We start from the raw sequence: 14,690 nt of genomic DNA on the forward strand, positions 1-14,690 counted from the left end.
TTTACCCTAGCCCATGTAAAGGCCTGAAGAAGGCGGAGGAGCGGCTCCTTCTCCGCCTTCTCACCAATACATTGCTATGCCCGGCAGCGCTAAAACATTTTGACCCCTCCTTTAGCGGCAGCTGCCCACAATGTAGTGCAGTGTCTTCTGACACCTATCACATGGTGTGGGCCTGCCCCTCCAACCCCGCTATTCCCCCCATCCCCAACCCAACCAGGGAGGACTGGGAGGCGACCCTGCTCGGCTGCTACGACATACAGTCTACAGGCCCAACAAGCCTTAGTCGGGCGCGCCCGGGCGACGGCCACCGCCACTGGGGTCCCATACTATGGACCTCCACCTAGTGTTTGTAAGGAACGGTCCCTTACGGGCTGATCCAAACAATGTCATACCTCCTGTTCATTCTTAATAAATGTTTTCACCACCACCACCAGTGGTCCCTTAAAGCATGCAACTGAAGGTGCATATGTCCTATTGGTCCAAACCCCTGCCGCAAGCTGGCTTCCAACTTCACATCAAGACCTCTCTGTGGACACCTCAACCGCAACCTAAGAAACGTTTTAGCCTCAGAAAGCATATAATTGAAGGCGCGTATGTTAGTGGTCCAAACCCTTGCCGCAAGCTAGCCTTCAACTTGACTAAAACGTGTAAGCTATATGCAAAGAGAAATGCTATCACATGAACGGGTACGATGTAATACGAACGGTTGCTGAAACTATGGGTGAATGTGTTCAGGAATACTGCCACCAAATTGAGGTCAACCAGTGATGGCATCGCTGGCAGTTTCCTGTGTACTTCCGATATCTGTTGCTCAGTTCGGTTAGCCTCTCCGGCTTTCGCGGTCTCTTTCCACCATTTCGCTTCTCTGCTCGTGGCAATGATTGTGGCTCAGCTCGGGCGCGATGTTATCACTCTCTAAATATTGCGTCATCCTATCGCGTCCCTTCGACCATTCACACCTAAAGCACAATTTATGTTTTCTTATTTTAGAGCGCAGCGCTTTGACCCCCGTTTAGCGGCGTCGTCGTCGTCGTTGTGCGTTGTAACCAGCAATGCACGCCCTTTAAGCGGCGAAACCAATGGAGCGGGAGCTTGGAAAACAAAAGGTAAAATTGGTAGATTGGTTTTTGAGGAAAGAAAATGCGCAATATCTGTCACACACATCTCAGTGGACACCTGAACCAGAGGGACGGCGCATAAGTGCCCTCTAGGAACAGTGTACACCTCAATCGTGTTTTAGGCTATGTGGCGGTAGTGACAGATGTCCGTTGCATGGATGGATGGAAAACTTTATTAAGCAAGCGAGTTTGGACCATGCAAGGTCTCAGGGCCACCGCACAGCCTGCGTTGGCATTGACAACGTTGTGCCAGAAACTCGGCGCTTAAGCCATAGGCCGTCGGTGTTCATTGTGTTATTGGCTTTGGCGTTGACGTTTTACACTCCGATCATTTTAAGGAAAGGACGTGAGCATAACTGGCTGCCTGGGTCAGTGGACGCCTGAATCGCGCTTATAGGTACGTGGGGTGATGACAGAGATATGTGGGCTGCATGCGTTGGCATTCACAACGTTGTGCGAGAAACTCGGCGCTTCAGCCATAGGCCGTCGGTGTTCATTGTGTTATTGGCGTTGGCGCTGACAACGTTTTACACTCCGATCATTTTAAGGAAAGGACGTGCGCATAACTGGCTCCTCAGGTCAGTGGACGCCTTAATCGCGCTTATATTTATGTGGGGTAATGACATAGATATGTGGGCTGCATGCGTGAGGGCTCACAACGGTGAGCGAACTCTCGCAATTAACCATTAAATGTCACCTGCCAGGGTGGGGACATTAATGTAGATAGAAAGACAAACAGGAATTTCTTGCCGATTATGCGGGAAAACATCCCGTTCCTGTCGCTCGTAACGCCTCCCACAGTTGAGGACACCTCGCGAAATACTTGCGCAAACCTCGCCTTCGAGAACCTGATATTGGTGCAGCAAGTCGAGCATATATCCATCTATGCAGTCACACCATCACCCTGCTCAAGAGGGCCGCGGAACAAGTGGGAAGAATGATCAGCCGAGTATCTCAGAGAAGATACGGAATGAAGGAAGAAGACACTCTAAAACTCGTGAACAGCTTGATCGTCAGCAGGGTCATGTACTCGCTGCCTTACCACGCTACAACGAAAGCGGAGAGGGAGCAGGCCGACTGTGTCCTCAGGAAGGCCTACAAGATCGCTTTGCACCTACCCAGGAACGCATCAAACGAAAAACTGCTCCAGCTCGGAGTCAGCAACACCTTCGACGAGCTCGCAGAGGCTCAAACGGGTGCACAACTGGTTAGACTCAGAGGCTCCCCCACAGGAAGGGCGCTCCTGAAGAGGTTGGGTCGGAACACCGGTGGTCTGGCTGACAGATACACAGAAGTACCAGACGACCTCAGAAGGACTTTCAATGTAGGGCCATTGCCTAAAAACATGGATCCCAACTTACACGAGGAGAGGCGGAGGGCTAGGGCCGAGCAGATGGACAAAAGGCTAGGCCGATCCGAAAACACACTATATACGGACGCTTCTATGTACGCAAGCGTAGAGAAGCGCACAGCCGCTGTAGTGGTAGTCAATGGTACAGGGGAAATGACCTCCTGCGCTTCAGTGGGAGTGTCGGGGATAGCGGAGGCCGAAGAGATTGCCGTCGCGCTGGCGGTAGCCGAAGGCTATAGAAGAGGCCGCTCCCTGAACATTCTAACGGACTCGAAAGAAACATGCAAGAGTTATACGAAGGGCAACATTAGCGGCATCGCCCTTAGGATCATCGGCGAGGCGGCAGCTTCCGCTGGAAAAACGCCTATACAGCATATCATCTGGGTGCCAGATCACGCAGGCGTAGCAGGAAACGAAAGGGCAGACAGCCTGGCTCGAGGGCTCACTTACCGAGCAGGCTTATCGGACGCCCCGGAGTTACGGCTACTCACGTGCGAGGGAGGCTACGCAGAGACCCTACAACTTTATAGGGGAACTAGATTGAGGTATCCACCACCACACAGAGCACTGACTAGGGAAGAGGCTGTAGGATGGCGTAGGCTACAGACGAACACTTTTCCTAACCTGTACATATACAGCAAAATGTCACCAACGCAATTCAGATCAGACTGTCCCTGGTGCGGCGGTACACCTACACTCTATCACATTACCTGGGAGTGCGAAAGAAACATAGCATTCCACAATTATCAAACACCGAGTGAGGAGCAATGGGAGAGCTGTCTCTCCAGCAGCGAGCTCGAGGTCCAGAGGGCCTTGGTACAGCACGCTGTTGAAGCGGCACGACTCAGTGGAGCCCTGGACTGAGGGCCCACCCTTGCTCGAAGACTCAAGTCGCCAGCGCCCAAGCAGGACGACCCAGAAGTCTTCATCTCCGCGAATCTCTTGAAAGAGCAATAAAAGTTTTCTCTCTCTCTCTCTCTCCATCCACAAAGCTTCCTTCATGACAGTCAAGAACTGTTAGTGGAGTGTTTCTTGAAGAAGGAAAATGTCTGAAAAATAAGATGTCTGTAATTGTACATAAATTGTCTTGCTGGAATTATTTGCCTCAACCTATCGACAAGCTGAAACAGCTAATGAGCTGCGCTCAAATTTCGCATTAGGAAGTAACTTAATCATAGGCAATTTTTGTATTTTAATGTCTCATGACGTCGTATGAATGATGACGCCATATAACTAGTCACACCACAGGAGACCAACTTCCGGCGACACATTTTGCGGACAATTTCGGCGTAAATATAGCCATCCATTGCTTTCGCATTAATAAATGTTTTCCAATCTAATCCCACACGGCCGTATGAGCCTGTCGATAGGAGCACAGGAGGCATTTTATGGCAGATTCTATAGCGCGTAGGAAGAGTAGGACATCAGTATAAAAACCTTCGCGCACTGCCTCATCGTCACTCTGAATTAAAAATGAAAATATTAATGCGATAGCGTTGAAGTCCTCGTTGTCCAGAATATCCTGTGTCAGCGTCGGCGTTGTGGACAAAAAATCACGAGCATTACACTGGCAGGCGGGGCCCAGAGAGGAACCTAGGAGGCAGGTGGGCCACCTAGGTCACGTGACCTTGCAGCGACGTCACAACCTGCCCAACGTAGAGCAAGCAAGCCTTTAACTCCAGCATTAATGGGCCGAAATGTCTGCTGTATACTACGCCTTGAAAAGCGGGACTGTATATGGCACATTCAAGGAATCATAATATGTATCAGCATGGGTTCTTGTAAGACATTGATACCTTGTGCTCCCCGTTGTTCCTAGAGGAGGGATATTTATTTATATCTCCTAATTTGTGAATAACAGCAATTTCTTACGCAATTGGGGATATATTCTTGAAAATATTTATCGACTGACTGCACCAGTCCACACCCTGCCCAATTCAGTAAGTTTAAAAGCAGAAGACTGGGCTAACTGCTCCCGACGCCTGGCCAATGAACTGCTACGAGCAGAAGATACTATCTGAGCAAACCTTAGGGCAACAAGTTCTTGTGTTTCGCCACTTCCGACAGGCACTTTTGTGTGCAAGTTGAGGTATTTGACGTAAATATTTCAAAGAAGCTTCTCAACGTAAACTTAACCACATCTGTGTTTCACGCATAATGCCCGATGTTCGGCCGCCCGCCCCCAAGGGAGTCCGCACAACTTTTTTCAGGGGGGTGCACCCGATGGCCGGGTATGGGGGAGGCGGTAGGTTAGCACCAAAAAGGAACTATTTGTGGTCTAAACTGCGCAGATGAAACAAAAATTAGAAGCAGCAAATTAGTGCTAGGCTTGGAGAAGAAACATTAGTATTTATTAATGAACAAAGAAAGTAACTCCATAAGCAAAATCCGATAACTTAATAACACCTAATCGTGCTAATCATGCTGTGAAGTTATTTTCTTCTAGTTCATAAATAATATCCGTAATTCCAGTGGGGGGGAGGGGGGGAGCAATTAACCGCTTCCCCTTGCCCCCCCTTTCGGACGCCCATGGCCGCGCCTACATGACACGAAATACGGTATAAAAACAACCGTAATGCTGCGCAAGCAAATGTTCTGAGCGTTGGACTGTGCCTCATAGCCCTTAGCAAAAACTAATACGTCTGGAATATACGGTGGGCTATTTAAATTGTATTTTAAACATATTTTGTATTGATGAATGCACTACAAATATGTAGGAAATATGTTCCTGAAATTTCATGCTTGGTATTCGAAATATATTTTTTAAAATGTGCCAAAAATACCTCACTTAAAGCATACTTCGAGCACTTTTCAAATACGTGAAAAAATATGTATGCAGTTTTAGCATCTTGTCAGTGTATTAAAAGTGTATTTTCGGAAATATGAAATTAATTCATCGAAAGTATACTTCAATTCTAGAAAACGGGCAGTCCTTGTAAACGTATATGTATGTAGTTTTAGCATCTTGTCAATGTATTAAAAGTGAACTTTCGTAAATATGAAATTAATTCATCCGAAATATACTTCAATTCTAACAAACGGGCAGTCCTTTTAAACGTCTTTGCACACTTCTAGCTGCCGTTGAACAGTCGAGTGCTCGAAATCGCATTTCGGGAAATGGCATTTGCGTGTCGTCAATGTATTTGAAGTGTACTTCCGTAAATACGCAAATAATTCGTCCAAAGAACACTGAAATTCTATCAAATTGGCAGTCCGCATTAGCATGTTTCCAGCGCACAACAAGCTGTCGTTGAACAATCTAATGCTCAAAATCGAGTTTCGGGATCGCATTTTGGTACTGGCCATCTGTTTAAAGTCTACTTTCGTAAATACGCAATTAATCCGTCTGAAGTATATTTAAATTCTAACAAATGGGTTTTCCGCGTAAACATATTTTGCATTACACTTCGCCCCGCCGCGGTGGCTCAGTGGTTACGGCGCTCGGCTGCTGTCCCGAAAGACGCGGGTTCGATCCCGACCGCGGCGGTTGAATTTCTTGAAGGCGAAATTCTAGAGGCCCGTGTGCTGTGCGATGTCAGTGCACGTTAAGGAACCCCAGGTGGTCGAAATTTCCGGAGCCCTTCACTACGGCGTCTCTCATAGCTTCAGTCGCTTGGGACGTTAAACCCCAATAAACCAAACCAAGCATTACACTTCAAGCTACCGTGGAACAATCTAGGGCTCGAAATGACGTTTCAGCCAAGAGTGCAAAACTTCCCCTTTCTTGTCATCCTTTCGTTTACGGTAACTTCTAGCAGGAAGGTGATCACCACTTATACCCCTGCTACACGGGCGCTTCGAATGCCTTCAAACCGAATGTCATCTAACGATGCTACACGTGTTCTGTCTAAGGGAGCGCTTGAAGATAATATTACGCCAATGAATATTAACCGCGTCAGCATGAAATTTCCCCGGGAGTGCGCCGATGAGGACGACTGCACTCATACTGTTGTTTACATCGCTTGTTTACATAACATAAAACGCAATCTGCGCTTTCGTTCTATTAAACAATCTGTTTTCTTTTTTACTGGTTATACTCGTGATTGTTTACGCAGTGCGACAATGTGTGGGAAGCGATGATGCGATCGCACGCCTGAGAAAGCCGGGTTGTTGGCATCGCGCAGGACTGGCGCTTCTCACTTCTTGTCCCGGCTTTCTCTGACGTGACCAGTACTTTTTTTTAAACTACTTTATCCAGAAGTATGTCTGGTGACTGTTATCCACAAGCTAGCGACGGCGACGACTGCTGCTGGCCGTAAAGCGCGGCTCGGCAGTCTGGGTCACACCGGCGATTCCCGTTCATCGTACGCGTGCCCTGCGATGTAAGCAATAGTTGATTTCAGGTCACTGTTGCCAAAACTACACCTGGTGACTATTTGTATTCGCTAAAGCTTGTGATTCGCTTTTCACAACCGCCGAAATCACAGATCCAACCCTGCGAACTCGCTGGGCCTAGTCGTCACGGAAGGGAACAGAGCCGTCGTCGACTGAAATTGATTTGGCAAGCGCTTATGGCTGGTGAGTGTTCAGGTGTGCACACGTGAAATATAGCCGTTCGTTTCGCTCATTTAGAAGCGCGAGCATATACACACCGCCGCCTCATCACCGTGCTCTCGCTCAGCCGCCGACAAGGATGACCGTCCGCCGACCGGATTCGTCGGTGTCGTTGGCCTGAAAAACGTGTCCCTCTAGAATCATATTATAGTAAACTAGATATTTCACTATAATTACATGCTGTTGTTCAGCGTGATATATACTGTCGTTGTCGGACTAGTGTGACCGCCGTCGTCGTCGTCGCTGTACACTGAAAACGAGCTGAGGCTTTCGAATGCGTTTCGAAAGTGTCATGCAGCACCGCGGCAGTCCGTCAAGTCCGAATGTCATTCCTATTCTCGAATGTCATTCCACTCAATGTCATTCGAACATTTCCGTGTGAGAACGTGATATCATTATACCAGCAAAAGCGCCTTGGGTACTTCTGGGTCCGAATAAGCCAGCGGAAAGGACCCCGTCTGGCAGGGCAGACCGGCTCCCTTACACGCCCATGTATCTGTTGGTTGACAGTTCGACTCCTGACCTGTGCCTGACGCAAGTTTCAACTAGCAATTCCGTTCTCAATTAACCCCAGATTCGAACGCGACCAGTACGGTACTTCTGCGATAATTTGGCAGCCCACAGTATTTGCGCAAAAAAAGGCCTCACCGTGCAAAATACTGCGTCGCTTTCGCTGGGTATATATACGGCAAGCCAAGCGTAGCGGTTGTCGTAGGATTTGTTTGCTGTAAGGCTGTCTACATGAACCCGACAGAGTCGAGTCGAGTTTGCTTGTCGAGTAAAAAACCAGTTGTCGGGTTCATGTAAACGCTGTCGGGTCGAGTAAAATAAGCGGCGGAGCGAGTCGAGTTAACTCGCCTGCAGGGGGTAGGTTAACTCGCTTGACCCGCCTTTCTAAAAGCATGTCGGGTAACTCTCGGAAAGCTTCCGGTCATGTGATCAGTCGACCAAAATGGCAGCCGTCGTCAGCCCCCGCGCAATGTCTACTCGCGCTTCTTGGACCGACCGGGAAGTGGAATGCTTCCTTGGCCTCATCAATGAAAAGAAAGTCAGCGAGGCGCTCGACAGCCGACGGCAGCGGAACCAAGACGTGTTCAAGGATTTGCAGGCCGAAATGGCCAACCTCGGCTACGAGTGGACATGGCAGCAGTTGAGGAACTGTTGGAAGAATTTAAAAAAGCGATTTACGGCCGTGAGTATCAGCACTCCCTCATCTGATTTTCGAAACCCTTACGTAATGATACCACGTTGCAGCACAATTCTGTTTTGTGTGACAGGAACGGTTGGAGCAAGAAAAAAGTGGAGCTGCACCGTCGGCGTGGAAGTGGTACGACCACATGAGCGCGCTGCTCAGCCACAGGCCGATGGTGCAGGCTCGTGAATACGGCGTGGACTCGCTAGATGTCCCGCCAGACAACGGTGACAACTCGCAGCCAGGCAAGTATACACCCAAATGTGTTTTCACGCTCGTTTTCTTTTGATGTCATGTAGCAGGTCAGCAGCGCCGAAGTCAGCGACTCAGTCGCGGCGTTGTTTTGATGAGCTCTGGGTTGAATGCCGCTACGCGAGTTCAGCCAGCTTTCGCATTTCTAACAGCGCGATCATTTACAACCTCCTGCATTAAATGCTATGTTAACACGCAAAAAAAAAAATCCATTCCAGAAAACGTAGAATCATAAGGAGAAATGCGGCTCTGTGATGATAACGAGTGCGTACAGCTACTCTTGAACGAGACGCACTAACATGCTTGTTTCAAGTGAAGACCATAAATAAGCTGATAACTGAATTTAATTCTTGACAAATGCACCGGGCGTGCGGCGGTGCTGACTTAATTTTTTTATCATACAATTGTGTAACTGTGCGCACGTAATTGAGAAATAAATGAGCTGCCAAGGCTTACATGGAATGACAGGTTTATTTAGAAGTGGAAGACTGTCTAGTGCATTTTTCATTGACTGAAGTAAGCACCAACAGTCTTTGATTATGCAGTAGCCTCAAATTTGTGTGCCGCAGCACAGTTCCTCACGAAAGCAAACTCTTAAGAACTCCTTTTCTTTGATGCAGATTATTATTGTGCTTTCATGAGACATGGCTACTCGGATGCCCATTTCACTGCACTGACATAGTACACGGGACTCTAGCATTTCGCCTCCATCAAAATGCACTGCAGTGGCTCTATATTTATTGATGAGGTATAGAGAGTGTTGAAGAGCTGATAGAAAGGGAAAGTTCAACAGTTCTTCCTAGTCTTCAACCACGGGGCTCAAACTTGGAAGCTAACAAATAAACTGAATGAAAAAAATATTAAGGGCAATAAGTTACAGAAAAAGCGATGAGTGTATTGTAAAAAGACACTGTGGATGACAGAACAGGAAATTATATCTCAGTCCATTAAGAGCAGGAAATAGACATGGGTGAAACATGTTATGTGTAGCATGATGTCCTTGAGTGACTGTCAAGGCAAGGCAGATGTAGTTAATTTTAGTAGAGCGTCTGTAGCAGTAACGAAACAAGGAAGTTTGCTGGTGGCAAGGTGGCCATGCTAGTTGCGAAGCTGAGGTGATTGGGATTGATGACCCTTGTCGTGCAGTCGGATGGGATGGCATCTTACAATCTTTGGGTTGCAGGATGTGCAATTACAGAACTTTTGGATATAGAAACAGTAATATTTTTCTTCTGTTTTGCAGACATCAGCGACAGTGACGTTAGGACCGAGGAGGACGATGCTGACGGCCTTCAAGAACAAAGTGAACGTAAGCTTGGGCAATTTCTAAGCACTGAATGGTATTTAATAGCTCAGCTGCACAGCAAAATTGGTTACCTGGGCCCATTTTCACACTTCGATCTCTCGAGGTACTGATCTCTTGAGGCGTACAACGATTGGCTGATGCAGCGGAAGTGGATGTGCTGTTCAGCTGCACTGCAAAGCGTCGTCAGACCAGCCTTGAAGATAGTGAGGTATATGTGATTACGAGAGTGCACGGTGTAGCACCCCGGTGATACACGATATCTTGGGATGTCACGAGATATATCAAAGGTCATCAATTTGGACTATGCTGCCATGACTGAATGTGAGCACTGCGTCTAAGATGGTAATTCGGATGCGTGTCTTGTAAGGAAGGCATTCTTTGATGCGCATTCCCAAACTATATGATTAGATGACTCGTAAGTATTTTGGCATCTCCCATAAACAATATTCGAGAAGCTTTGACTGCACATTGCGCTACTTGCTAGGGAGCAGGCTGTGTGGTGTGAAGAACTGATTTGGGCGAGTACCTATGCAGGAAAGGCTTGTTCATCATTTGGCTCATGTCGGCACTGCAAGTGTTGCAGTCTTTTGAACACAGCATTTGCCAGGCATTGCTGTTGGTAGCCAACATGTGGAAATACTGAAGCAAAACAGCCGTACGCATAATTTCTATGTGCCCACTAAAAAGCAAAAGAAAAGTTTAAATACAACCGAGCAGAGGTGAGAAAATCTTGAGCCGGACATGAGGCAACAATGGCCCAGATTAAAACTTGCCAGCGCTCAATAAAGCATGCATAGTGCCTTTTTTGCATTGCCTGACGGCTGTTGATGGATCAGCTTTGTTTATGAAATTTCCAGGTTTTGTTTTGGCCTTTTTTTTTTTCATTGCAAAGATACGAGTGAACACAAGCTGCAAAGAAATTGGCTTCAAAAAAAAAAAAAGGCTGTCCTGGCTCTATGCAAGACACTGAATAATATTCATGAAGGTTTTTGAATTTCATATTAGAAAACCAAAAATTGAATTCTTTTTTTCCTGCAGTTTAGCCTTCCCTACACCCTTGAATAACACGAGGTGGTTCAGATTAATCCAGGGCCCTCCAGTATGGCATCTCTCATGATCCATTTGTTGCTTTGGAATGTTCAGCCCAAATACCATACCATTCCACACATACTATGTGCTCTGCCTTTGAGGGGCATTGGCAAGCTGCTGTCAATGACGCGGGTACCTGCCAAATGTCCTGTTTCATTTTTTTCTCCCAGCTATCGCACTGTCATGGTCCAACTCTACCGTCATTACTTGCCCAAAATAAATGTATTCTCTTACAATATTCAGTTCTTTGCTGCCTATCGTTAACTATTGGTCCCTTGCCAAACTGCTGGACGTGACTTCAGTTTTCTTATTGACTTTTAGCCCTACCATTCTGCTTGAATGCTGAGGTCCTCGGTCATGCACTAGAACTCCTTCTGAGTTACGTAGCTGGGCGACATCAACAAATCAGAGGTTCCCAAGATGTCCTCCTTTAATTCTTATCCCAAGCTCTTCCCAGACCTATCCTTTGAACACCTCTGATAAACATGCAGTGAATAGGTGTCACCTTGCCCTACACCCTTTTCAGGCCGGTATGTTGCTGACATCACTGAACACCGTAGGCCTTGTTGTTCAATTTCCTCAACACTCATTCTTTCATTTTCCGGTGGAGAATTGTGGCGCCACTAGGATTCCAGCCATGGGCCTCCTGCACACCAGGCGGATGCTGTACCTCTGCACCACCGCAGCAACCACTAAAACGGCCACTATGGTGGCCACTCTACTATACCTTGAACACCTACAGGCATTGCTGATGCTGAGCTATATGCAACAGTGATGAGAGAACAAGAGTAGAACAAATTTTATTCAAAATAGAAGCATTCAAACACAGCACAAAGCTATTATACCTATGTTATTAGCAGGTGGTGTCAATATAAAGTGATACCACTTGCTGTCTTTAAGTGTGTTTGTTTGTAGCATTGTGATGTGTTGTATTGCCAGGAATGTTCACGTAGTGCAAACTGAATCTGACCATTTTTTGGAGCAAAAACTTTCTTTCCTAGTGAAAGGAGCAGTTTGCATGTGATAGGCATTGCTGAGATGGGCAGAATTTATGCATAAGTTTGGCATTTTCCCATTCTGGTACATTTAATGGTTTCACGTAAACTTTCTGTAACCTTTGTACCTTAAGGTGTGGTGAACTAAGTTTCAGTTACACAAGGTTAAGTGTATGTACCTACAATATTTCTTTCTTTTTTTATACTTCTAATAGAAAACTGTCTCTTGGTTTATTGACCATGCCTAAAGCTAAAGCTGTTACCTGCCTTTTGACAACTCACTTTTTAAACAGGGACATTGCCATGTATCATGCAGAAATGTTACTAGTGAAAGGGGGACATCATGACAGTGGATGTAGTCTCAAATTTCAGGTCTGGTACCTTGCTACAGCATCTTTCCCCTCTTTAAAAGTCTGAACATTCTAGAACGTGTTTTCCAAAAAAAATCATAATGCCTGGGCAAGGAGTCTCTAGTTATTGCATGCATTCAAAGACTGTCATAAACCAGAATGATAGTCGTGACACATAAAATCAGAACTGTCTTCAGCTTCCAACCTGCATGGACTCAGAACACTGGTTCCTTTAGCAAAGAAAAAGTAAATTATGTGCAAAGAAGTGAGCACTCTGGTACAGTGTGTGTGCTGCTCAAGATTATGAGGCAGTGTTATTCTCTAAAGGGTGTGTGCTGGCGAGATGCTGTAAATGTAATGGGTGCTCATCACATTTGGGTAAGGCTATATTTTCAGGATATGCATGAACACAGAGGGAAAGCTGTGAGTGTTTTTCAGAAACATTGCACATTGCATTTCAGAAACGCTGCACCCAAAAAGATTGTTGGTGACTACTGCAAGTGCCCCAAAGAGTGCCCTGTGTGGAAAGTTAGCTGTAGCACTATTCCTTTTCAACTCCATGCAGTTTTCTTGCAAGAATTGATTGCTTCAGCCAAGGCAGGTTCCAAAAGTTAAAAGTAGACCAGCCTTTTCTTGCTCTACAATCCTTACTTTTTCCGCAAAGTGTGAATAGTCCACAAAAGAAGGATGTTGTGACCATTTTCATTTATTTCCCTTTTATTGTAGCGAGCACCTCACGCAGATCACCACCACAGAAGCGACGTCGCGTGGGGAAGGAGAATTTGGAAACGGTGCTGCTGAATATGCACCAAAAAAGCGAGGAATTTTTCACCAAGCAGGCAGACCTGCAGTTCGAACGCCAAAAAGAACTGCTCGCGGCAGAAGGCAAGAACATGCAGGACCTCCTGCAAGGAGTTTCCAGCTCCTTCTTACAAGGCACACAAGCCCTGATGGGGCAGTTCTTTTCCCAGCAGGCAGCATTGGTGGCGTCACTTCAACACATACCTAGCTTCACACAATTGAACTTACAACACCTACTGCCAACACCGCCACCAGCCACCAACACGCCACCAGTCACCAACACACCACCAGCCACCAGCACACCACCAGTCACCAACACATCACCAGTCACCAACATGCCACCAGTCACCAACATGCCACCAGTCACCAACATGCCACCAGTCACCAACTTGCCGCCAACACCTAAACACTGAGGTAAACTCAATTCACGATCCTTCTAATTCAGTTGCCTTTAAGCGAGGACAAGGGTCTTTAAACTGACTTTTTTATTTACGGCTAGAAAATCATGAAATTTTGCGCACATATGTTTTTTTCCCTTCTAATAGCAAAAGTGTAATCATAATTTAGCTGGTGGTCTTAATCAAAAGTTATCTAACAAAGTCTAGAGCTTAATTAAGTGATCTCTTACGCAGCTTTAATGAACATTTTCATTGCATTTTGTTGCTTTTAATTGCATGAGTTGATAGCCAAAGAGTTCACATACCTGGTGACATCCTTCATTTTTCTCTAAAGACGTGTCATCCTGATATACTGTGTCGAGAGTAAAAGGTTGCAGTATTTGACACTGCAACTCTAAGCTAATTGCAAATTGCTATTTATACATGGCTGAAAGAAAAAAAAGAGAATGTCTTTGGCTATCAATTCATGCAATTAAAAGCAACAAAATGCAACGAGAAAGTTCATTAAAGCTGCATAAGAAATTACCTAATTACACTCTAGACTTTAATATAAATTTTGAACTAAGACTACCACCTCAGTTATGATTTCGTATTTGGAATCAGAAGAGAAAAGTGCCTCTGTGTGCGAAATTTCATGAGATTCTATCCATAAATCAAAAAGCTAGTTTTAAGACCATCGTGCCCCTTTAATCATTGTAAGAGAGTAACAAATAGAGGCTGATGCTTCCTTAACGTGCAACAGCCTCGGGAGCATTAAAGGGACACTGCGGACAACTCCATCCAATTGTTGTTGATACAAAATAATTCTTTGCCACTTTCTGGCTGTGTTGACGTTTCTCTAGCACCAAAAGATGCATTTACAGCAGAGAAAATTGGATTACAAGACATTGCACCAGTGGAATCAAATTTGTGACGTCTGTACCAAAAAGGACGGGCTGCTACCACATACAAGTTTGGTTTGGTTTATGAGGGTTGAACGTCCCAAACCGACTCAGGCTATGAGGGACACCGTAGTGGAGGTAACCGGAAATTTCGACCACCTGGGGTTCTTTAACGTGCACTGACATCGCACAGTGCACGGGCCTCTAGAATTTCACCTCCATCGAAATTCGACTGCCACTGTTGGGATCGAGCCCGTGACTTTTGGGTCAGCAGCCGAGCGCCATAACCACTGAACCACCGCGATGGCCCACCGTGTACAAGTGAATGGTGGTGTAGCTTAGCTTCTGGGCTCCGCACGAAAAATATCTACGTTGATGCATGCATTTCACTTCCGAAATTGAC

General features: G+C 46.2%; 1 protein-coding gene across 1 annotated transcript; it reads left to right on the forward strand.

Moving 5' to 3' along the window:
• Nucleotides 1-7,764: 7,764 nt before the first annotated feature.
• On the forward strand, nucleotides 7,765-13,421 carry LOC149344311 (uncharacterized). The gene is made up of 4 exons (XM_089547207.1): nucleotides 7,765-8,215; nucleotides 8,301-8,460; nucleotides 9,711-9,776; nucleotides 12,934-13,421. Exons 1-4 carry the CDS (start codon nucleotides 7,976-7,978, stop codon nucleotides 13,419-13,421), a joined length of 954 nt encoding a protein of 317 aa, XP_089403333.1. The 5' UTR covers nucleotides 7,765-7,975.
• Nucleotides 13,422-14,690: the final 1,269 nt, after the last annotated feature.

The sequence above is a fragment of the Amblyomma mixtum genome, chromosome 5 (assembly GCF_055824585.1).
Source record: "Amblyomma mixtum isolate Tamu chromosome 5, ASM5582458v1, whole genome shotgun sequence".
In the NCBI taxonomy this organism is placed as follows: Eukaryota; Metazoa; Arthropoda; class Arachnida; order Ixodida; family Ixodidae; genus Amblyomma; species Amblyomma mixtum.

Coding starts and splice junctions, on each gene's coding strand:
- LOC149344311 (XM_089547207.1), top strand. CDS start 7,976: ATGGCAGCCGTCGTCAGCCCCCGCGCAATGTCTACTCGCGCTTCTTGG. Junction 8,216..8,300: donor TAAAAAAGCGATTTACGGCC/GTGAGTATCAGC, acceptor TTTGTGTGACAG/GAACGGTTGGAGCAAGAAAA. Junction 9,777..12,933: donor CCTTCAAGAACAAAGTGAAC/GTAAGCTTGGGC, acceptor CTTTTATTGTAG/CGAGCACCTCACGCAGATCA.